This window comes from Sciurus carolinensis, chromosome 1 (genome assembly GCF_902686445.1).
Source record: "Sciurus carolinensis chromosome 1, mSciCar1.2, whole genome shotgun sequence".
NCBI lineage: Eukaryota > Metazoa > Chordata > Mammalia > Rodentia > Sciuridae > Sciurus > Sciurus carolinensis.
This window is the reverse complement of record NC_062213.1, coordinates 166,561,309-166,586,762: the sequence shown is the minus strand read 5'-3', so window position 1 is coordinate 166,586,762 and position 25,454 is coordinate 166,561,309. Positions and strand designations below refer to the sequence as shown.

The following is a 25,454-nucleotide window of genomic DNA, read 5'->3' as shown; positions in this document are numbered from 1 at the left end:
GAGGGGCGGCACCCCGGGGGCGGGGCGGGCCCACGGTTGCCCGACAGTCGCTCAGGCCACTGGCTCACCGCAGCCGCCTAGGCGAAGCCAATCGCAGTGCGTAGGCGGGACTCCTCGCCTGGGGGCCTGGGCGGGGCCCGGTGCGGGGCTGGGCGGAGGGTTTGACAGGCGGCGGCCGGTTGGACCCCAGCTCGGCCTGCGGCTCTCTGACCACAGAGCCGGGCTGGACTGAGGAATGGCGAAGAGGGAGAGAAGAGTCTGGGCACCAAGTCAGCTTGCTGAGCGTCCTCGGAGCCCGACTGGACCCGGCTCTGTCCCCGCCCCTCCCAGTGACCTCGGACAGGATCCATCACCTCTCTAAGTCGGGTTTCCCCCCCACCTGGCGCCGGACTAAAGGGAACACCATAGATGCTAACGCAGAGGTAACAGATAAGAAAGTGCTTGACAGTTTCTTGCAGGATCCAACCCGCTCACTGGAGAATTCACAGAGATTTGTAGCGAGTCATCAGCAAAGGTGGGACCCAATCCAGGCCTCACAGCCCACTTGATCCCGTTTTGCTTTTGGGGCACGTGTTTTGCACTGGTCAGAGTTCCTCCAGGTGTGAGGGTCTCAAAGTGCCTCTGGGCCCTTACCCAGTTCTCCTGGCCTTCTGGGCTCCCGCACATACAGCTGTGTCTCAGGGGGTCTTACCCAACGGTATAGGAAGAGCACTGGACAAAAAATAAGATGTCCCAGCTGAAGATAAAGCTCATTGAGTACAGCACTTGCTTTATATGCGTGAGGCCTGGGGTTCCATTCCCAGTACCAACATTAAAGAAAGGGGGGGGGGGTTTCACAGTGATTGGAAGTGGTGGCTCAGATCCCCTTCCTGAGCCTGTTTCCTCCCCTGTGAAATGGAGTTGTTCACCCAGGCCTGGCCTATCTGCCAAGGCTACTGGAGGATCCATTATGCCCCTGAAAGTGTCTCTGCATGTCATCTACCCTCTGCCCCCCCCCCCATCCAGTTTGCTGGTGACCTGACCTGTGTGACTTGGCACTCTTTTTGGGTCTGGTCTCTTTGTCTTTGGTCTCAAATTGGAAAAATGCATATGGAGCTCCTTCCTACTGCAAAAGTGAGATTTACAGCACAGGCTTCTGCATAGAATGAGATACCCCAAGCAGCATTCCCAGGATCTTGAAAACAAGGATGTTAGAACCAAAAATCATAAGGTTTAATTTCCTGTAATTTATTAAACATAGTATCCTACAAAGAGGAATAATGTAAGAAAAATCTTGGAGTTTTAGTTACACTCACCCCTACATATAAAGGAGAGATGATGTGCCTGGCTGGCAGCAACATGCTAGGGTATGGCAGAGCTTGCACCAAAATCCAGGCTTCCTAAGTCCCAATCCAGTGCTATACCACTCATGCTGCTTCTTAAAGGAACAGGTGTCAACCAAGACTGCACAGGGCATCTCAAAGTCTTGCCTGTCTGAGGATTTGGAGTTGGGAATTGCTGCTACTTTTTATGGCAGGAGAAGAGGTAGAAAGGAGCAAAGTAGCTCACTAACCACTAACGAGTAGCCCTCTCTCACTCTTTCTCTCTCTTCTGATGTGCTAGTACTGGCTCTATTGCCAACAGTTCATGTGGCTTTAGCCAAATCATAACCTTATACTAGTTCTCAGTTTCCCCTGAAAAAGTAAGAAGGTTGAAAGATCTTTAATCTTTCCAGTTCTGCCCTTCAGTGAGTTCAGAAGCTGAGTCCTATGCCCTCCCACCCCCAACACACACACACACACACACACACACACACACACACACACACCACTGAACATTTAGTTGGGACTCTGGAAACATTTACTGAATGAATCACTTAGCCAACTGGACCTGTAGGCAAAGACTCTCCAAATTTCCAAATGCAGCAATAGCTCATTCAGTTATGCTGTACTGTACACCTACCCTGGGCCAGTCTACTACCTGTCTTTCCCTAAGAATGCTCACAGGTCCATCCTACCAGGACAGATGACTTGTGAAGTCTGGCAAAGCAATGAGAAGTTTAATGCACTCAATACAACAAACCTCTTAAACACAGTAGAAGGCAGGGTCCCTTTGGGGATATATAGGATCCAGCAGGTTTTTTTCTTGTTTTTTGTTTTTCCTTAAACACAGGAAATTGTTTACAGTGATTAAGGACTCAGGCAAGACCTGAACTTTTCATTTCTAAACTTTTCTGAATTGCTTGTGTTGTCTAACAATACATACTATCCTCCTTCCCTTTCAACAGGGGTTATTTAAACAGTGGAATTATGGGCTGTATTTTTTCTTTGTATTTTTAGTCTTAAGTTCATTAATATTTTAATAGTCAAGAACAAAACAAAGCAAATGAAACACACTTCTTGCTTTAGACAAAAATGTGTGCTTTTCACACTAAACCATATTCCAGCTCAAACTGCTTTGTATTCTAGTCTCAGACAGTCTATTGGACAACTCCACCTGAATCCACTTACCAAAGCAAACACCATTTTTTTCTTCTCTTACTTTATCCTCACACCTGTGTTCCTCTCCAGGTGACTGACCCCCTGACCAAGTCCCTCAAGTCAGAAATCTAAGAGTTATCCTAGGCCCCTTCTCTCCCACACTCCCAAATCTGATTATCATAAATCCATCTAACGATCCCCCTCTTCTCCTTCCTCACTACATTTCTCCTGATTCTTCTCACTGTCTCCATCCTACTCCTCCTAATTATCCCTTTTACACTCTGGTCTCTCTATTGATCTCTAAACATATTACTGACCATAGTATTTCCCTGTACCTCAGCAATAGCTCCCAATAGTCCTGTACATTTTCTAACCCTACCCTCAACTCAACCCTATGTTCCAAGGGCCCTGGAATAGTTTTCATCTCCTAGAACCCAGAACGTATATTCTTGCCTTCAGAACCGTGTATTTGATGTCTCATGTGTTAACACTTTCCCTTCCTATCCACCTTGCATATTTCTGCCCGTGAGTCATTTAATACCCAGCTCAAGTGTCACTCTTCGCCCAGAAGCCTTTACTGAATTCTCTGGCTAAAATTATCTTCTCACACACTCAGAACCCTCTTTGCTTGATTCTCTTTCAGAACATATCACACTGTTTTGTGCCTATTTATCAGTCTGTCTTTACCTCTGGACTGAGCTCTGGGAAGGCAGGGGTAGCATTTTGTGTGTGGATCTCCAAAACCTAGAAGAGATTTTTGCACAGTCAATATGAAGCAAATGTTTGCTGAATACTGGCTCAATTAACAAAGAGTGACCACTACTTTCTTTGCTTGCGTGAACTTCTAGGTAAGTGCTTCCCCTCACCGTCTTTGTCCAGGGGTGTTTTAGTCAGCTTTTGCATCACTGCAACCAATATACTCAACAAGAACAACTGAGGGGCTGGGGTTGTGGCTCAGTGGTAGAGTGCTTGCCTCACTTGTGTGAAGCACTGAGTTCGATTCCCAGCACCACATATAAATAAATGAATAAAATAAAGATTCATCAACAACTAAAAAAAATTTTTTTAAAAAGAACAACTGAGAAGAGGAAAATCTTATTTTGGCTCACTGTTTCAGAGGTCTCAGTTCATAAATAGTCAACTCCATTGCTCTGGGCCAAGGTGCAGCAGCACATGATGGGAGAAGGGCCCAGCAGAGGAAAGCTGCACCTGTCATGGCAGCAAGGAAGGAAAGAGAAAGTGGGGGCAGTGAAGAGAGAGAAAGAAAGAGAAGGAGCTGCAGGGCAGATGCGCCCTTCCAGGGCATGCCCCTAGTGACCCATCTCCTCCAGCCACACATCCCCTGCCTTCAGCAAGCACCTCAGCAGGTCTTGATTATTTACTCTAGGCACACTCTTCCCTACCTCCATTGTGGAGTAGTAATCCAATCTCCCCTTGGTAATCTAGAGCAGTCACCCCCACCAGCACCATAACTCCCTTGTTAGCCTGTTGACTCAGAGGCATGAGGAGCCCAAAGTTGCCAGGGGGAAGTATTGACTTCCAGTTCAATATAAGCATATGCTCAGCAAATAGTTGAGGTAAAAACAGACATTTCCATGTCTAAGGTCTCCTGTGGATAGGAAGGAAAAGGAATGGAGGTGATGGATGTCACACTGCTTACTCTGATACTCTTTCTTGCAGCAAGGCCAGAGTTTACATGTATTGTGCCAGATACTATGATCTTCCCATTTGTGATCTCATTTAATCCTGACAAGACCTCTGAGAAAAAGAGGTGAACATCCCAGTTTTATAGGTAGAAGTATGAAATTAAGTGATTTGCCAAAGTGCTCACAGTTAAAAGTGCCTCACTCCCATACATCTGTGACCAACTGATTTTCGATAAGAGAGCCAAAATCACCCCTTGAGGAAAGAACAGGTTCTTCAACAAATGACAGTGGGAAAACTAGATATCCACAGGCAAAAGAATGAAGTTGGACTCCTAGCTCACACCGTATACTAAGAATAATTCAGAATGAACTGATGACCTCAATATAAGAATAAAAACCATAAAACACTTAGAAGAAAACTTAAGGGTAAATCTTCTTGACTTTATATTTGCAATGAATTCTTTAATGACACCAAAAACATGAGCAACAAAAGAAAAAAAGTAGATAAGTTGGATTTTGACAAATATTAAAACTTTTCTGCATCAAAGGACATTATCAAAAAAAATTAAAAAGGACATTATTAAAGCAGTGAAAAGACAACTGAGCTGGATGTGGTTGGGCACACCTACAGTCCCAGCTACTCAGGAGGCTGAAGCAGAATTGCTTGAGCCCAGGGATTCAAGGCTAGTCTGAGCAACATAGCAAGAACTCACCTCAAAAAACAAACAAACAATGAGAAAATATTTACAAACCACACAACTGACAAGGGTCTAATATCTAGAATATATAAAACTCTTGGATGGGTGCTGTGACACATCCATTGGGGAGAGTCCATAGGATGGCTTCTGTAATGGTTATGCCTCTGGTGCTATCAGGCTGAGGGACGTGAACAAGTCACCATCCCTGAATCCTGAATACCACACCTGTCAAAGATGATAATACCTGACCTACCAGGGCTTCCATAGAGACTCAATGAAAAGGTGGAAAATATAAATCAATCAGAAAATCAAAGATGATGATTATTAATGAAGCACCCAACCTATTTCTTCCACTATTTTTAGTATTCAAGTTATGATGCTCTTTTAAAGACAAAACCCTGGAACAGCCACAAAAGGCCACCAGGGATGTTTTAAATAAAAATTTATATGTGATTAGAGAATTAGAATCAATTTAAATGAGGAATAAAAGGAAAATTTCTCAACTAAATAAAGCATATCAACCCACAAAACCAACCAAATAAAACACCAAAACCTACAGCTAACATGACACACTTACCTCTACATTTAGTATAAAGACTTCTGAATGTTTTCCCCTGGGATCAAAAACAAGGATATCTGCTTTCATTATTCTGATTCAATAGCATTCTATAAGTTCTAACAACTTCAGTAAGAAAAAAAATAAAAATAAAAAGTATACAGGCTGAAAAGGAAGAAATAACTCTCTATTGGCTGGCAACATGGTTGTCTACATAGAAAATCCCATGGAGTATATAAACAAAAACAAAACAAAACCTCCTAGAACTATTAAGTTTACCAAAGTTACAGGATACAAATTTAATATTTAAAAACCCATTGTATTTGTTATCATTGCACTGAAAATTATATTCTTAGATGGAAATCTAATAAAATATGTACAGAACCTGTATGATGAAAACTACAAAACACTGATGAATGAAATTTTTAAAGGCCTTAAAAAATGCAGTGATATACTGTGTTCATAGTTTGAAAGACTAAAAGTTATAAAGATGTCAGTTCACCCCAAATTAGCCTATAGATTCAACACAACTTCAATCAAAATCCCAGTAGGATTTTTTTTTTTTTTTTTTTTTTTTAAGAAATAACCCATGGGCTGGTTTGTGGTTCAATAGTAGAGCACTTGCCTAGTATGTGTGAGGCACTGGGTTCAATTCTCAGTACCACATAAAAACAAACAAAAGGGCTGGGGATATAGCTCAGTTGGTAGAGTGCCTGCCTCGCAAGCACAAGGACCTGGGTTCAATCCCCAGCATCGCCAAAAAAAAAAAAAAAAAAATATATATATATATATATAATAACCCAATTCTAAGATTTCTTTGGAAGAGCAAAGGAACTAGAATAGCCAAAAGCACCAACTTGCTTTTAAAACCCACTGTAAAGCTATAGTAATCAAGACAGAGTGGTATTGGCAAAAAGATAGAGACATAGACCAATGGATTGGTGAGTCCATAGATAGGTCCACATATTGGCCAAAATATTTTGTCAAAGTTACAAAAGCAATTCAGTGGAAGAACAGTCGTGTGTGTGTGTGTGTGTGTGTGTGTGTGTGTGTGTGATAAGACATATGCTGGGGACTGAACCCAGAGGTGCTCTACTACTGAGCTACATCCCCAGTACTTTTTATTTTTTATTCTGAGACAGGGTCTCACTAAATTGTCTTGAACTTGTAATCCTCCTGCCTAAGCCTCCCGAGGATTTCAGGCATATACCACCACACCCAGCACAAAGGAGTTCTTGAAGTCTTGAAGGAGGCGAAGCCTTCCAAAACCTCTCATAGAGAAGTCAGAAGGCAATGGATAAGAGTGTAAGGAGGAAGCACCAAGTTCGCATTCCAGAGCATTCTGCATTCTCATCCAACAATATTGCTGGAATACCTATCATATACCTGGCCCTGTCCTAGCTGCCTGAGACAGAGTTTCTGACTGCTGGAATCAAACAAAGGAATGCTTGACACAATTCGAAGACCCTAAGAGAGAAAGACTCCATGCTGTGACAGGATGTGAAGTGGAAAGGGGGATTTGAAGGGTCAAGGAAGCTTTCTTTTGGAGGTGACAGCTAAACGAGAACCAAAAAGGATGAGAAGGTATTGGTTACTGAGCTGAGGAAAAGTTTCCACCAGATAAGAGTACATACAAAAGCTCAGAAACTAGGGAACTGAGGTTCTTTCCAGAAGGGTGGCGTGACTGGAGCTGTGCAGTAAAGGACAGGAGGGCACTGAAGGAGAGAAGGGAATGCGTTGGGTCCTCAAGGCAATGAAGGATTTCGGGAGATGGCATGATCAGATCTGTTCTGAAAATGGTATGCCAGCTGTTGCACGGAGAACGAGCTGAGAAAGAGGCAAGAGTGCATGCAGGAAGAATAGGTAGACGTCCAAAAGAGAGTGCTGAGGGTCTGGACTTGGCGCCAGGCTGTGGGGGTGGGGAGAAGGGGTTGGAAGGCTGCTTTACTTAGGAAGCAAGCTGGACACGCCTGGGTGATGGACTTGAAGGGACAAGAGAGGCTGGGGTCTGGAAGAACAGCAGCTTTAGAGTTTGGAACTTCCCCTGGGTGGCCCAAGGCATTCTTTGTATTTAATAGCGGTTTCCAGAAACAAAGATGTCACAAGTACCAATCTACTAAGTTAAACCCCTCCCTCATGCTCATCACATGCAATTTCTTTTCTATACAAATTTTAACTGGTTTTCAACACGTCACTGTATTCATAGAGAAAACAGAATCAGACAATATAAAATGCACATCAAATGCTGCTAATGAAGACAATAAGATTTTGACAGCTTGAAAAATCATGAGGGACAATGATTATTGTGAATCATCTCCTGTATGGGTTATCCATATAGGGGAAGGGGCCTGCTACTTATGGAAGCACACAGTACCACGCCCTGGGAGGTGTTTTGATATATATGACTATATACACATATTCGACACAGACAACAATCCAATGAAGTGGGTAGTAGTATTGTCCTACAATAGATGTGGGAAATGAGATCCAAGGATGTTAGGTGACTTGCCTGAGGTCTCAGAGTGCGCAAGTGGCAGATTCAGGGTTCAGTCCTAGGGCTGCCTGATCCCAAATGCCGCCATCTTTCCATTGTACCACCACACCTTACCTTCAGCTGAACTGGACCCTTCCTCTCCTTTCCCATAGAAGGCCTTACCAGCTGGTCACTCCCACCCCAGTCCATCCAGGTCTCCGAATGGCCCCTTTTCCACACAGCATGCTCCATCCCAACAAACCCAAACACACATAGCCTCTATCACTACTCTCTCCCAAGACCACCGTACTCACCATCCATTCCTCTCAGAGCATTTATTTTCTGCTATATTGTTCCACATCTACTTGTGGATTTACTGTATTCCCAATAATAAGCTATGGAGCCCTTGAAGGCAGGGACTTCATCTGGTATGACAGATGTTTAGTGGTTTGTGGATTCACCAGGTCCACAAGTTGGTAAATGAGGTCAAAACAATGCATCTATGAGCAAGAACAGAACAGCCGATTATTTGAATTTTTATTAAATTTTTTCCTGCAAAATAAATAGCAAGTTCATACAAGTATTATATAGATTCATATGCTTCTTTTCAGGCACATATGGAAGTCTTCTAGACCTACATGCAGAAAGCATTCTGAAAAACAGAAGAATGGAACTGACTTCATGAATAATTTTGAAATCTTTCAATTACAAAATCAGTTTTAGAACATTTAATAGACATCTTCTCGTATAATCTTTACTTCAAAGACTTTATCTCTTTTATGAAACCCATATTTACCTTCTCATGTGCCAAACTCAATTCACACAATGTTATAGTTAGAAGCGAACTTTAAAATTATTCAGTCCGGTTCTTTGGTTTTGCAAGTGAAACCGAGGTTTAGTGATATGGAATCTTAACTCAAGCTCATGGGGCTAGAGAATGCCAGAGGTAAGACTAGAACTCATTTCTTCCAAACCTGAACTCAAGGAAAGAGACTGCTAGCAGCCCACCTGGACATTCATTCTCTCCTTTTCCTCCAGGAACAGAAAAAACAGCTTTATTAAGGGGTTACACACAATCCCTAAAAGGCATTTCCCAGACTCCCCTGTGACCAGATGTGGCCATGTGATGACACTTTAGCCAATGAGATGTAAGCGCAGGTGTGTGGAACTTCAGAAAGGGAGAGGTACCCCATTCTCCTTTCCTTTTTTCTTTTGATTATCTAGAATGGAGCCTGAATCCCTGGTAAGCTCAGGGAGTCAACATAGCAGTATTGGACAGTCTATTTCTGGATCTTCTACATGAGGAAAAAATAAAATAAAATTGCTGCTACTTGATCTATATTTTTTTCTTTTAATTTTCAGTTATATGCAGCCAAATTTAACTCATCCATTTGGGCCCCCCACCCTCGCCCCATAAACCCCCTCCTCCATCTTGGCAAGTGACAGTTCCATTCTAACAGCTGATCAGGTCAAAAACCTTGAAGTCAGTACTAATGATTCTATTTCTTTCACACCCCAAACTAGCCCACCAGTGATTCTTGTTAAATCTTCTTTCAATAGACCGAACCTGTCAGCTCCTTGCCTTTTCACGGCCTTGGCTCTGATCCCAGCTACCATCCTCCTCTGCTGGTTTATAGCAATGGCCTCCAAAGGAGTCTCCCAGCCTTCATTCTTGCCTGATACTCTCCCAGTCTACTTTCCACACAAGAGCCAGACTTAACTTTTTAAAACACAAGTCAGCCCATGTGACTCCTTTGCTCAGGACTCAGTGGCTGCTCCTGATTTAGTGAGAGCAAAGTCCTTCTCAGAGCTAATGGCCTGATGAGGTCTGGTCCAACCCCCTCACCCTCAGGCACCTGACCTCACTACTCCCCTCACCCACTGAGCGCATTGCCCTTGCCCTCATTGGTGTCCCTTGAACTAATCAGGCACGGTCCTGCCTTGGGGCCCTTCTGCTTTGGGAACTCTCCCCCCAGGTATCCCGAGGTTCTCTCCCTCACCTCCTGCAGGCCTCTGACCACATCCTGTTGTCAGGGATACGTTCCCTGATCATGCTGTCTAAAACAAAACCCCACTCTGCTCTCCACTGGTTCTTTGGAGCACTCACCACCGCCTTTGTTATATTTACCACCCACTAGGAGAAACTTGTTCTTGTTCCTGTTGTGCTCCCTGCGCCCAGAACAGTGCCAAGCATGTAGTAGACGCTCAATGCATGTGTATGGATCAGATGAATGAGCAAATGAATGCTAAGCCCGTGTCCCTTAAGCTTTTCACACTGCCTCTGATTAAAATCCAGGTACAAGTGTATTGTTTATAAAGCCATTTGCTCCAGGGGCAGTACTGCTACTGTAGCTACTTGCTATTCCTGTGAAAACTTGCTAAATATTTACTGACAATAAAAATAAGCTAGTTTTGTCTTATTAGTTAACTAAGAAAATCTAAAAGACAATACGGTTTTTTATTCGAATCATAATTATGGTGACTAATAGCAACCACAAAACACTAAAAATTTAGAAATAAGAAACTGGCAGCAGCAGTTCACCAGGCCCATTTGTGAGACTCTGGAATCAAATGCTTTTTTATATCGCCCCAAAATGCAAAGTCTTATCTTCCTGCTCTCAGTGAGGAGGGTCAAACTGACCACTCATTACCCAGTAAGGCACACAGCTGTCCTCTCAGATGTCTCCCGCTTTGTGGGAAAGCCCAGTGATAAATCCTAAAACATGAATAAATAAAAGCCCACTAAAACAGAGCTATCTTTTCTATTCCTTTTCAAAGTTAGGAAATTTTTAGTTGGTCTTGAAAACTGAAATAATAAATCTTCTAGTAAAATGTATTTACTATGTAAGTCTTAAGGGCAACATTTTTGGAGACAGTGTATTACCTCCCTGACCTCCTTCAGGCCTCTGACCAAACATCAGTACTAGGGAGACCTTCCTATGAAGAAGGAGCAGAGCCTGACAGAGCCCCACACTTCCAAAAAGCCCAAAGAAGCCAAGTCCAGCTTTTCCAGACAGATAGCAGACAAGTTTTGTAAGGGAAAAAACATCAAGCTATTTTTAAGGTTTGGCTTTAAGAATACACAGTTCTCTCATATATCTTTGGTGATTGTTGCTTTACATTGCTAATAGTCCTTCTTTGGTATAAAAATATACTCCCAAAACACTTAAGAGCTTGATTTTAATAACATCTCCCAGCCTATGAATCCATTTTGATTAACTGTGTCCTTAGGCAAATCATTTCACTTCTCTTCCCCTTAGATTCCTCTTTATTAAAGACAATATGAGCACAGTGTGGTGCATGGGGTCCAGCACTTAGCAGATGCTCAATATATGAGAGCTAGTTACTCCATGAGCAACTATCGACAGAAGCCTACTTTTTAACATAATTTATGCAAATGATTCATTTTTGTACAACACTTGGAAAATATGAAAAAGTATGAATTAAAAATCTCCCATCAGTACTGTGAAATAAAACCTCCCACAAACAGTAGTGTGGACTGTAGACAATTTTTCCTCTAACAACTTTGAAATAGTGACCTCTGCTGGCCAGTGGAAAACTCGAGCCTTCCAATCAACTCCCACAACAGAACAAGGTCTGAGTGAGTCAGGCTTGGTCCCTATCCCTGGAACTAAAACCAGGTGTTGCTTTACAAGGGACAGAAATCGTCACAAGGGTTACCACGATGTAATTGGGATGTTAACAAAATTAAAGGCCGGCCTTTCCATTTGCTCATCCGCCCAGAAGTTTCTTTTTTTCAAACTCCGTGGTCTCCTATTTTTAAAAACTCATAATTGCATGCAAATGTTATAACAGAAAAACAACGCAAGGGGGGCATTAAAAATCAATCTTCCATGTAAGCTTCAGATTTTCCAGCATGAAAATCCAAAAGCAGAAGTGGTGACAAATGTGTAGAAAACAGAGTGAAAAAGTCAAAATGCATCATTAAGAACGTTACAACAAAAGGAGGGGGAGAAAACCTCTGGGAGCACATGTCTGATTCAGCTGCGGTGAACAACCAACTCCAAAGGCAGCTTTGAAAACCCTACAAACTTCTTACAGAAATGACCCAGCAATCCAATTAGGAAGCATCAGGAGGACCCTTCTCTTCAGACAGAAACACACTGGATGGAAGAGGCTGCTGAAGTCTGTTGCCTGGGATGGCGGGATATGACGCCCATTCCCACCTGCTAAGGCGTGGAATGAAACAGGAATGGCAGTCATAGGGCTGCGTAGTTTGGTTTGGCACTTGCTGTATTTTAAAAAATTAATTAGTTGACAACACTTTAAAATGGAGATTTCATATTAAAAATCCAAATTTCTGCCTTATGAACAAATGGGGAGAGCTAGACACACAGGGTCTCCCATAGCAACCATCAATTAGAGCATCCATTCAGATGGGGCATCTGCTCCCCACTTTGCTGCATCCCCTACCAGGTCAGCTGGTCATCTCGTCACCTGCCCAGTTTTTGTAAACATGAGGCTGAAACCCCAAGTTAGTAACAACTGAGATGGTGATGATGAGTTCAGTTCAGTTTGGACAAATATCAGGTACTTTAGTAGCACTAGGGACATCAAGAATAAAACATGATCTCTGAACCCAAGGAACTCAGACCACTGGAAAGGATAGGACATTGGTCATTGTCACACATGACAGCATGGGTGCTGAAAAGACATGGCGAAGACTGAAGGGAATAAACCTAATTTCCAGCTTTTTGAGGTGGCACTTAGCTCACTCACATCCAGCCTTTCTTCTTTTCTGAGTACTTATTTAAAGGTATAAATCCCCCTCTAAGTATGGCCATAGCTATATTTCACAAGTTTCAATATGTACTTATTACCACTCATTGAAAAATATTTTTCTGATATCTGTCTATGGCTTCTTCTTTGACCTGGAATGATTTTAAAATGTATTTCTTAATTTCAAAACATACAGAATGCTTTAATTATCTGAAATTTATCTCCACCTTAAATGCCTTATAGACAAACATACTTTCATCCTTTGAAATTTGTTGAGACTTGCTTTATGGACCAACATATGGCCAGATGTGTAAACACTCAACATAAGCTTGAAAATAATGCATGTTCTTCAGTGGGCAGGTGCGGTGTGCCCTATGTATACATTAGATCAAGTTTATGCCCTTCAAGTATTCTGTATCCTTAATGATTTCTAAAATCATCTTCTATCAGTAACTGAGAGAGGTGTGTAAAATACCTTGTTAATTGTGGATTTGTCCATTTCTCCTTGTGGTCCAAGAAGTTTCTGTGTATTTTTTGCTAAGGCATAACATATATGAAAGTACACGAAACTCACATACACAGTTCAATGAAGTTTTGTATGTACACACCCACATAATTATCAAGTCAAGATAGAGACACTTTTAGCACCAGTTTTATTCATTCAAAGACAATATTGCTTCCTTCTTCTGCAGTATCGCTTTTTTTATTAACTTTAACCTGTTCTTGAAATGGATAAAATAAAATCAAGGTACATATTTGTGTCTGATTTCTTTTGTTTAATATTATGTCTATGAGATTCCTTCATGTTGTTAAATAGTTATTCTTTTTATTTCTATGTCACATTACATTGCAAAATTATAATTTATTTACCCATTCTACTGTTGATAGACACTTTATTTGTATCCAATTTAGGGTTATTGTGAAAAATTCTGCCATAAGCATCCTTGTAAACGTGACTTCTGGAGATTATATTCTCTCATTTCTCTTGGGCATATACCAATTACTGCAACGGATAGGTCCTAGGGTAGGTACATGCTTAGCTTTAGCAGATATTGTCAATTTTTTACTCCTTTTGGCAATCATATTTTAGTTTTTCCACACTTTAACACATTATCAATCTTTTTGGCCCATCTGATAGTTATGTAATTGTATCTCACTATATTTAAATTTTTTATTTCCCTAATAACTAACATTGCTGAATACCCACCTCATCTTACAGGCAATGTGAATAAACTCCTTTTTGGAAGTGCTTTTTCATCTTTTACCCGTACTGTTTTTGTACTTTGAGGAATGGGTATCAGGTGCATTAATATTTAGAACAGTATCTTTCTTTCTTTTTTTTTTTTTTTTTTTTTTTTGCAGTGCTGGGGATCTAACCCAGGGCCTTGTGCTTGCAAGGCAAGCACTCTACCAACTGAACTATCTCCCCAGTCCAGTATCTTTCTTATGAATTGAACATCTTATTATTTTTTTTTTATCTCCTATAAGGCTTTTTAAGCATACTTTGTCAAAATACAACTATATTAGTTTTATAGATGTTTGCATGTTTATTCTATCTTTATTTTCACTATATCCTTATGTTTTAGATGTGTCTCTTATCAGTAAACAGTTGAATTTTTAAGTTCAGTTTAATGATCTTTGCTTTTTTGGTTAGAACATTTAGTCTGTTATACTTAATGTAATTATTGACATATTTTGGGTTAAATTTATGTTTTACCCTGTGTATTCTACTGGCCCTGTTTTCTATTTTTTTTGCCTTGTTTTTAGATTTTTTTTTTGCTTTTTTCACTTCTTTCCCTGTCTTAGCTTGAAACTTCTACTATTCCTTTAGTAGTTATCCTTAAATTAATACATAAAAGCCTACTACTGGCATTTTTATTCTTCCAACATAAAGACCTTAGAACACTTTAACACCCAAGTATTTCAATTTCTCTGCCATTGTGCTGTGTGCTCTAACCCTATATATTTAAAACCCTACCCAGTGATTGAGTAGGCTGAGGCATGAGGCTCACAAGTTCAAAGCCAGCCTTAATAACTTAGTGGGGCCCTAAGCAACTTAGTGAGAGTCTGCCTCAAAATAAAAAATAAAAAGGGTTGGGGATCCTTTGAGTTCAATCCCTGGTCAACAAAACAAAACAAAAACCTGTAAGACCAATATTCATATTTGCCTTTTCTCTTGTCCTTAAGTTCTTTCTGCTTCTTTGACCAAAACAAAAACAAAAAAACTCTGCTCTACAAATTAAATTCCCTTTAGTATGACCTGTTGACAAAAATCTCTCAGCTTTTGTTTGTCTGAGAATGTCTTTGTTCCCCCCCCCTTTTTTTTTTTTAGCTGTTCATGGACCTTTATTTATTTATATGTGGTGCTGAGAATTGAACCCAGTGCCTCACACATGCCAGGCAAGCACTCTGCCACTGAGTCACAACCTCAGCCTACCACAATCATTTTTGAAGATTAATACTAAATATGGAATTCTAGGTTAGTAGATTCCTTTCAGGGCATTTTTCTGTTCTAGAATTTGTGGCTTTTTCAAATTTTATGGTTTTTATAAATATATAAATATGTATATTAAATATATATATATACAATATACTATATACATATATATATAGTTTCCAGTTCTCTAATGAATTAGAATTTCATGTTTTAATCTCACTGAACACAATAATCATAATTATTTTAATATGTCTGATAATGACAATATCTAGCGCTACCATGAGTCTATTTGTTACTTTTGTTGGTTTTCGCTTATGTTATCTTTTCCTATGCTTGGTCATTTTTGTGGGCCATGTATCTGAAAACTTAATTTGTGGAAATAATTGAGGTTTAGGGTGTTTTCTCCCCGAGGATTTATGATAGCTTCTACTAGGACCTGGTGATACTAACAGAGATCATCTCAATCCAATTTAATAAGGACTGAAACTCAATTACAATTTGAGACTCTCATCATACTTTCTCCTAGGGTACAGCACTCTGAGATCTCAACCCAGAGCCAGGGGATTTACTGACTCCTCTTTGCAGGTCCTGAACTCTAAATTTTATCCTCTATCCCAGGAGATTCCAGGAGCCACCCCTACCTCCATGTCCATTCTCATCTTCAAAGGCAGGCTCTCAGAAGCCACACTGGCACTGCAAGACCATGTCCCTCTATCCCATTTCCCTTGGAAAACTGATCCATTTGGGCTAATTTCTTCCCAGCAGGAATATGATTGGCATTTAGAAACAGCTGGTCAGTCTCTACTACATGTAAACTCAGGAGCTGGAGGAAGTGGTAGAAACCCAACTGGCAGGAAGAATAAAGCACTGATGCACAAAGGGGCAGAGAATCACTGAGATCCCGAGAATTTTTCAGATTCTCTGTAGGGTCTAGAAGCAGATCTATACTTAGACTTACCAAGACTTCTCTGTACTCTTAGGACCAACTTTCCTTTCTATGGTGAAGCTAATTTCAGGTAAAGACTGTTACTACAACTAAGAGTCATGATAAGAAGGAACTAGTGGACTACCACTAATGGATTTAGAGTTTAAAGGTATAACTAATGGACTAACAGAGGGTATTACTAATGGATTGAGAGATAAAATAAACCAATCAAGAGTCAATATAGCAGGCTGGGGATATAGCTCACTTGGTAGAGTGCTTGCCATGCAAGCACAAGGCCCTGGGTTCAATCCCCAGCACTGCAAAAAAAAAAAAAAAAGAGTCAATATAGCTTCAAAAGACTACCAAGGTAAAACTGATTAAGAAGTCATCCTCCAAAAAAAAGAAGTCATCCTCCAATGCTTCTCTGCCAATGATATTCCATAGGATTTCTAGAACTACTTTATCCCCAGAATCACTTGCAAGGCATACCCAATAGTGGTAAGATATATGTGTACAGAACATGAGCACTAGAGGGCAAGGTGCAGTCATACAGCTCTGCAAAATAAGGCAGAAGACAAAGTGGGTTAGCACCAGGACACCTAAGGACATGCTATGTTTAAAGATGAAAAAATCCATGACAGCTTGGAGTTAGGGTACAAATACAGTCAACAGTTGTTGCTGAGAACAGGTCACAAGCAGAATAGATGTTCAGTCAAAAGTAAGACATATCAATTTTGTAAATAAGTAGAAAAAGCACTGTTTGCAAGCCCTCCATTACTTCTTCCACATAAGATGAACTCTTTGAGGGCAAGGTCTGTAAGTACACCATCAGTGCCTATTACAGGGCCTGGCATGCAGTAGGCAATGAAAGAATGATAAATGAGGAAACGGAAGAAATAAGCAGCATTTTATTAAAACAGGTCCTATAATTCCTTATATTAAAATTCCAAGTCAGATGTTCCAGAATAAAGACTTTCAGATTTTGGGAAGGTAATAATCCTGCATATACATGACACTCCCCATGGGATCTAGAACAGCACCTCCTAATCACTTTACAATGAAATGGAAGAACAGTTACACTATGTGAAATAAATTGAGTCTATAAAATGGTCTCACATCAGTTCAGGTCAGGTTTTTTTTGTCACTAATCTTGCCATAAAACAATTCAGAATCATGCAGATTCAGTTTTGCTAAAGATAGTGATTTGTTAAATCATAGAAGGAATGGAGCTCCTAGTGTACAAGGGGAAGCAGATTTGTAACCAGCTTAATTCAATGTGATAAGGCAAAAAAAAAAAAAAGGAATGTCCAAGCATTGAAAAAACATTGAAATCTACCTGGGAGTATGTAGGAAGGCTAAGTTCATTCTAAAGAATGGGAAATTGGTCAAAATGACAGAAACTCAGGTAAAGGGAACAAGCACCAGTACCCAACGGTGTGGAAAGAGCAATTTTTACGTCACGTCACCTACTGTAATTTCAAAGTAAATATATGAGCGCCTGCATATTCACATTACCTTCAGGGTAATAAACCAGATGGAAGAACTCCACTTTACAGCAAGAGTTTTTACGCTTCACTCATCTGAGAGAACACCACATGAGAGATCCACTACCGCAGAGGTTCTCCAAGTGCAGTTTCCTAACTAGCAGTACTAGCACCACCTGGACACTTAGAAATGCAAATGCAAATTCCTAGGTCCCACCCGACTTAATCAGTAATTCTTAATTCTGATGCATGCTGAAATTTGAAGACCTCTAATCTAGAATAAGCCTTTCTCAGTGTAATTTTCAGACAACTGCTTAGACTTTGTCAAAAACTATATCACCTGGGGGTTTGTGGCTCAGTGGTAGAGCCCTTGCCTCGCATGTGAGGCACCGGGTTCGATCCTTCAGCACCACATTAAATAAAATAAATGAATAAAAAAATTAAGTTATTTAAAAAAAAAAAAACTATATCACTTGGGAACCAGCCCAGACGTTACATATCTACTAAGCAATCCATGTGATTCTGAGTCACAGAAACTTGTATCACCAATTTCCAAATCCCACGACTTAAGATTACAAATTCCTAAAGATAGTTCATTTCTAACAGGTGTGCCACAACACACAGTCAGTAAATGTTCTTGATTATCTAAGTTCACATCAGTTTGCATATTACTACGGCAACTGCCAAGGCTGCTTAGGAGTCTGACTGAGAACTATGGGAGTATGTGTTCATCATACCCTGTTTCTTGTTCCTCAAAGCAATATAGAATTTGCTTATTTAAAAACCGTGCTAAGGGTTGGGGATATAGCTCAGTTGATAGAGTGCTTGCCTTGCACAAGGCCCTGGGTTCAATCCCCAATACCACAAAAAAAAAAAAAAAAAAAAAAGTGCTAAGAATAGTTGAATTGTTAACTGAGAATTTAAGCTATCTGGTTTTAAAGAAAGATAACTATGGATTGGGAAAGCATGAGAGGAAGTTGAGAGTCTTAGTACCTCAACTACCCAGAGGTGAAGTTCAGACTAATTTAAGTAAGGTTGACAGGCACAACTGTTAAGACTGGGGGAATACGATCCCTTTAGAAACACAATTTTGGCAAGAATAGAAACCTCTGTTAAGAGATGGCTTTCAGCACCTGCACCCTTTGTTTAGTTTTGAAAGAAAGAGCCAAGACAATAAGGAGAGACTGTTAGAATTTAGGCTCCTAAGAGCTATCACTAAACACTATCACCCACAGTATTAGTCTGATTAAGAGCAAAAACAGATTACTCAAGAAGTCAAATCTTTTCAGGTTTTATAAGCAATAACTCTGGTTAAGGAAATACACACACACACATGAAATTAAATAACTGACCTTGTAGACAAACATTTCGATTAATAGTCCCATTTTAAAAAATTGTCAATTTATTTTTCTATCCAATTCAAAATCAGTGATATACAAAATGATATAAACAGATCATCATAAATATTTGTAGGAAGACATGCAAAACAATTACTAAGAAAAAAATGCAGCAAAGTAACAAATTCATTGCTTATCCATGTCCACTCAACTGTATAAGGTTATTCTAGGACAGTTTCTCAGTTCTCTGGGAAAGAAGTTTTGTGGCTTTACACCTTCCATGAGGGTCAAGACATGAGCTGATACAACTGTGTTTTGTACTAACAGCCAGAGAAAGGCTGCCCCCTAACGCCCCCTGGTACTAGGGATGGAACTCAGGGCCCTACGCATACTGGAAAAGTTCTTTACTACCGAGCCACACACCCAGCCTTTTCAAATTTTCTAATTTTTGAAACAGCGTTTGGCTAAGTTGTCCAGACTGACCTCAAACTTGTATTCCTCCTTCCTCAACCTCCAGAGTAGTTGGGACTAAGGCGGGCACCATGGCGCCCAGCTCTACAATTCTTTAATGGAAGTAGAAGAGGTCTTGTCTCCCAAAATGCTTCAGTCAGGGGGCAATCAGGGAATATAAAAAGAGCTTATGGCTTTGACACATGGAACACAACAATTTCTAGCCACAATTTTCTGATCATGTATAAGAAACTACCACATTTGAAATTTAACTTTCACATTCAAAAAAAAGAGGTCAATCAACCTCAGACACAAAGAGAGAAAAGAAAAAACAAAAACAAAAAAATGACAATAGTCTACACCCAAACACTTGACAATTGGGGAACTGTCCCATAAAGACACTTTGGAGGCCAGCAGGATTCATTTACAATTTGGCATGTGTTTGTTGAAGGGGGCCACAGGGCCTGGAGCTAAAATAGTCATATTGTAAAGGTATAATACATCATTGAAGCAGACAAATGGTAGACATATATACACCACATTAAAGATTCATATACAATCCTGTGCTGACTTTAAAGGAAAAAATTGGGGGAAAATTAGAGGGGAAAAGATAATAGAAAAAAAATTACAAAGGAGCATTTTAGTCCAAAGCTAGTCCAATGAACCACCAGGGCTTTCAATCTTTCATCTCCAAAGAAGTTGATCTAATAAATTATAAAATTACCTCACTCACATTTGGACATACTACATATTCCCAAGCACAGTAACCCCGCTCTCATTTTGGTTTCACTTGCTATTTGATGACTAAGTTGTTTCTCACTTTAAAGATTTTCCTATTATTTTAATTAGCCAGTTAACACAGCAGAAGCCACTCCCTTCGTGAAGCCAGACAAGCTTTACAAAATAATTTGATCTAATGAAGATGAATGGTGGGGGGAAAAGGGAAAGCTTTCTGGTTTTTCTTGCAAAACCTTTTCTCTCACTTAAAAAACTCTGCAATCATTTAATGTTCTGTTCCAGAAAAAGAAAGCAAAACTAGTTGGGGAAAAAAACTCATATACTTATTGTTTACTAGCATGATACAAAATAAATTCATACATGTTGGTCAATTGTTTTTCAAAATCCAAATGAGAATGTTTAATCTTGTAACTTAAGAACCGAATTTTTCCACATTCCTTTATAGAGTTAGCATCTGTAAATTGAGACTTTTTTTGGACAATCATGCAAATTTAATTTGTCCCTGGAACAAAAACACAACCTAACAGATTAACAAAATATGTCCATTAGACAATATTTTTTCTGTGAACTTTTCTCCACTGTTACCATTTTTATCCTTCAGTAAACAGAAACTATACTAAAAAGTTCCTGTATTTTGAGTTTATAGAGAGCTAGACTCCTAGAATGATGAGGAAGACTATCAAGTCAACCTATTTTAATTTCTGAACTGGCTCCACTCTTTTCAAAAGTAAATTCTAAGAAATTTTTGAGTTATTATTATTAAGTAATATGAGCTAGAGACATTTCTACTGCCATCAATGCTCCTATAAAATCGAATAAAGATTTTATTATACCACACACACAAAAAGCAATCGGTACAGAAGAGGCAGTTTTCAGTTTTCTGTTGAGAATTTCTTTCCATGATTTCTCCCATTAAAGTATAGTTTTCAAAGCAACCACCACGACAAAGGAAGCATCTAATTAGTCCATTTTCTTCTGATCCAAGAATGCTGAACATTTACTGTCCCATCTGTAGTTGTATCAGCAGTGTAATGAACACAGTTTATATTACTTAACTATTCTTTGAACTCCAAGAACTGTTGAAGTCTTTTCTGATGTTCTGCAGATGCTTGCACAGCACTAAATGAAACATAAATTCAAAGCATAAGCTTTATTTTACATTAAGCATATTAAGTGAACCACAGAGCACAGAGTCAATATTTTTCAAAACAATTAAAAATGAATAGAAATCTTCACTTATTTAGTACTTCTGAAAAAGTTGGATGGAAACCTTTTTTAATCTAATGAAGAGGAGGGTTTGTGTTCAGTAATGGTATGCTTCTACCTTCTAAGAGACCAAAACAAATCAAAACTGACAAGTGAAGGCATCGATTTGAACCTGCTCTGCTGTGGAACCTGCTGTGCAGAGTTCCAGGCCTTGCAGTAGATTTTCTGGATTTTATTATTTTATTTAAACCAGATTCCAACATTATCTTTGAGTTGTAGAGTATTTGAATTGCCTTTAATATGAAATCCTTTAAACTAAAATGTTTGGTTAAAACACAATAGACTCCATTAATTGCTTTCAAAGGTAATGGCTTGGTGGTTTAGATTTACTTCTCCCTTTGAACGTAAGTTATGTTTGGATGGGGATGCTGAATTCTCGCTCTACTCTCACCACCACAAAAATACATTACCTTGACAAAACTAGGGCAAATACACACTGAAACTAGTATAAAACTTCCTTTTGGACAAAAATTGAATGCAACAAAAGATTCTGGTTTTCTAGTTCCTGAATAGTAATATACCATTGCTGAAGATAAAATTTCAGATAACTAAGTTCATCACTTTTAAAGTACCAAAAGTCTTTTTTAATAATTTTACTACAAACCACCCTAAAATGCCTTTTCACATCTCTGTTTTCTTAATCCAATATATTCACCTCTGATGGAACCACTTCAAGTACTTCACTGTACAAAGATGCCCTCTAGGTATAAGCTAGTGAAGCTGTATCTCTAGCTAAATGGCTCTGAACTCAAACACCCAGTCTGTGGCTTTTCCTGTCACTCTTCTCGCCACTAGCGGTAGTGAATGCTCCTTTATGAACTACTGTCAGTAGTCCATAGCAATTCTGCCCCTCAAGTAAATTTTGATGCATTAAAGGATGGAAGTAAATAAAATTTGCCTAAAGTAAGAGTACATGGGGGGGAGGGTTAGGGGTAGATCAAAGGACACAACGTAGCATATGTAGAATAAACAACTCCACTGATGAAATGTCCGATGAGGACTATAGTTAACGATCAGGAATTTGTTAAAGTAGATTTTAGCTACTTTTGTCAAACATACAAAAAATAACTATGAGATGATGGCTATATTAATTTGCTTCACTATAGGAATCATTTTACTATCTATATATATTCATAACATCATGTTATAAACCTCAAATATACCCAATAAAATTTAGGGAAAATAAAACAAACAAAAAAAAGGTAAACTGGTGTTGAATGAATGTCTCCAATGAATAACCGGTCTGAGATAATTCCACAGCTCAAGAGTTTATTTATAAATGGTTCTCCCAAGGAAGAGCTTTAGGTAGTGAATTAGTTGTTACACTAATAGTTGTCAGAGTATATGATGTACAGTGGACTTCACTTATCTAGAACCTATGATCTCATTTTATCTATGTCAATACCAAATGAAGTAAAGTGAGAGTTTAAACAGTATCAGAAAGGTTCAGAGCTTAGGAGAGATAATACAGCCTATTGGCTAGGTGTACAGATACTGCAGACAAAACTCTAGAATTAGCAAGATTATGGTCTGAATTCTGGTTCTGCAACCTACTGTCTATATAATCTTGGGCAAATTACTTTACCTCATTAGGTAACCTGCCCACAATCACAGGATAATCAATGATACAGTCAGATAGAAATACAGATGTAATTATTCTTTCCTTCATGTAATTCTGTCCTATATTTGTAAAAAATAGACTCTATTAAACAGTTTTAGTGCATATTTAAAATATGGGTCTTCTCTGAAGAATGAAACCAAGATAGAATTTCATTCTCATAATTTTTCATCTGTCATCCAACAACCCTCTTTTTTTTAAATATATTTTTTAGTTGTAGGTGGACACAATACCTTTATTTTATTTTTATGTGGTGCTAAGGATCAAACAGAGGATCGAACCCAGGGCCTCATGCATGCTAGGCAAGGGCTCTACCACTGAGCCCCAACCCCAGCCCCAACCCCTCTTTCTTATCTAAGAATCCCCTTTTCTCTCTGATTTTGCTCTATCATTATTATAAATCATATCCATTTCCTTCTCTGAATTCACCAATGAGTGGATTCTGAGTGTATTCCTATGTGCTAGTTTATATCTCGGAGGTAGACAAGTGTTTATAAAAGGAAGGCGGCAGATTTTTAAGAACAAGACTGACCTGATTTCAGGTTCATGTTCTAACATGCATAGACTGTGCTATCAAGCAAATTTTAAATTCTCTGTGCCTCAGTTTCCACATCTGTACAATTAGGATAATTTCTGTGCCTCACAGCATCCTTAATAAGATGTAAATGAAAAATTGCAATACATGGCACAGGTCTAGAATTTACTCAATAAATAGATTTTTGTTTGTTTCTAAACAAGTTAGTAAATGTCTTAATGATGGAGAATGACTGACAGCTCTTTTGTATTCCCACAAAGAACCAAAGTACCCCATAAACGCCTGCTACTACTTCTGCCTAGTATTAAGGAAATGTACTCCTTGTTTAGAAACACAGGCAGTATGAGGAAGTCCTAAACTATACATTGACTGCATACAGAAAAAGCAGAACAATCTCTTATGCCTTCTACAGCTCTTTTATAATTATGATAAGTATGGTTTAGCTGAGAAACTAGTATCCCTCATCCTGCCTAGCTAGATTGTTCATGAGAGCAAAGCAGTAAACACCAACGAAACTAAATATAAACAGGTTTGGCATTGTGGTTCTCGTTTCTGAAGGTGGTGTGATCTGCCAGTGCTTTTCCAGCATGACTCACAAAGCACCACAGACTCATTTATGGAATACTCTGCTCACCCCAAGTCTTGGCTTCCTGACCAAAATGTAACAATGGATTTATTTTTAATATGCTTGTCTTATTCCTCCCTTAAGGGTCCTTGGGGAGGAGGGGAATATATATATGTATAATTTTTTTTTTCACATTTACTGTTTTTATAACTTTCTGTCCTCTCTTTTGTCCATTCAAAAGAAATCCCCAAAGGTTATGACAGGTCAAATTCATTTTTTGGGGGGGGCCACCGAACCCAAGGGTGCTTAACCGATGAGTCACATCCCCAACCCTTTTTGTTTTTTAATTTGAGGCAGGGTTTTGCTGAGTTGCTTAGGGCCTTGATAAGTTGCTGAGGCTGGCTCTGAACTTGCAATCCTCCTGCCCCAGCCTCCTGAACATCTGAAATCACCGGTGTGCACCACCATGCCCAGCAACATGTCAAATTTTTTAAGTTTAAATCCAAGCTATTGGTTCACAGGGGAACCATTAAGGTCCCAAAAGAACACTTAAAACATGTAAGCATTTATAATTCTCATACCTATTCCTCAGAGGATTTCCTAGAAACAAACTGTGTCCATGGGTCAACAGATAAACTTACTTCAGATGTTCACCAAATGTAGTAGTTATTCGATAGATGGCAGTTTTCAGTGATGCTCTGAATGCAAATCTTAATGTTTTATAAGAAGTGTCCACAAGGCTTCCTGAAATCCGGGGTGGTTTACTGGAAGCATGAGGAAGCTTGAAGTATTTGTCAACTGCCTAGACCAAAAAAAAAAAAAAAACACTTTAGTTAAGCTTTATCTAGAAAGTCAACTTAGGCCAAAAAATAATGAGATTTTATTTTAGATAGAGCTACACATATCCATAGACATGTGTTTTTACTGTGAAACAGCAACAACAGTTTGAAAAACGATGCAGTGAAGAGACTCAGCAACTCCAGCAGTTACTGGACCTGCCCTATAAAGGGGAGCTGTAATTCAAGGGCTAATAGTGGGTGACAGGCAGGAGTGCCTTCACTATGGATCTCTTGGGGGGGGGGGACCCTAAGTTTCAAAGTTTACATAAAGTTATTTGCTAAACTAGTCTATCTCCCTTTTCAATTCTAGGTAAGGTGGTCCATGAGTAAAAACAGATGGGACAAGAGTGACAAGTTACAAGTGAAACTGATTTTACTTACAGTTTTAGAGTAAGAAATAGAGAATTTAAAATATCTTTTAAATGCCAAAGGAAAATGATGTAATTTTTAAACGATATAGCTACATTAAGAGAAGGGAGAAGGATGAAATATAAATGTGTACTCTATTATTTCAAGATAATATCTAAAGTGACAAAAGGTAAGAGTATAAGCATATTATTTATGGTTATGGAGCAAAAGGCAAAAGAAGTGAAAACAAAAGTAATTAAAATTATTTCTGGGCTGGGGAAAAAGCTCAGTCGGTAGAGTGCTTGCCTTGCAAGCACAAGGCCCTGGGTTCGATCCTCAG

At 39.3% G+C, this 25,454-nt stretch overlaps 1 protein-coding gene, 1 long non-coding RNA gene and 1 other non-coding gene across 4 annotated transcripts in view; 2 read left to right on the top strand and 1 right to left on the bottom strand.

Moving 5' to 3' along the window:
- Window positions 1–175: 175 nt before the first annotated feature.
- LOC124967183 (uncharacterized) lies at window positions 176–8,779 on the top strand. The gene is made up of 3 exons (XR_007105478.1): window positions 176–422; window positions 3,103–3,307; window positions 8,444–8,779. It is a non-coding gene; the product is annotated as an uncharacterized LOC124967183 (long non-coding RNA).
- On the top strand, window positions 6,046–6,118 carry Trnaa-cgc (transfer RNA alanine (anticodon CGC)). The gene has a single exon. It is a non-coding gene; the product is annotated as a tRNA-Ala (tRNA).
- Window positions 8,780–18,782: 10,003 nt separating the features above from the next.
- The window catches only part of Ndc1 (NDC1 transmembrane nucleoporin), a 54,375-nt gene continuing 47,703 nt past the window's right edge, over window positions 18,783–25,454 (bottom strand). For both annotated transcript variants that reach the window (XM_047554940.1, XM_047554946.1), the window contains exons 17-18: window positions 24,569–24,729; window positions 18,783–21,062 (exon numbers count right to left, since the gene is read on the bottom strand). In XM_047554940.1, coding sequence (XP_047410896.1) covers window positions 20,999–21,062; window positions 24,569–24,729 — 225 coding nt within the window. In that variant the 3' untranslated portion in view covers window positions 18,783–20,998. The remainder of the gene's footprint in view (window positions 21,063–24,568; window positions 24,730–25,454) is intronic.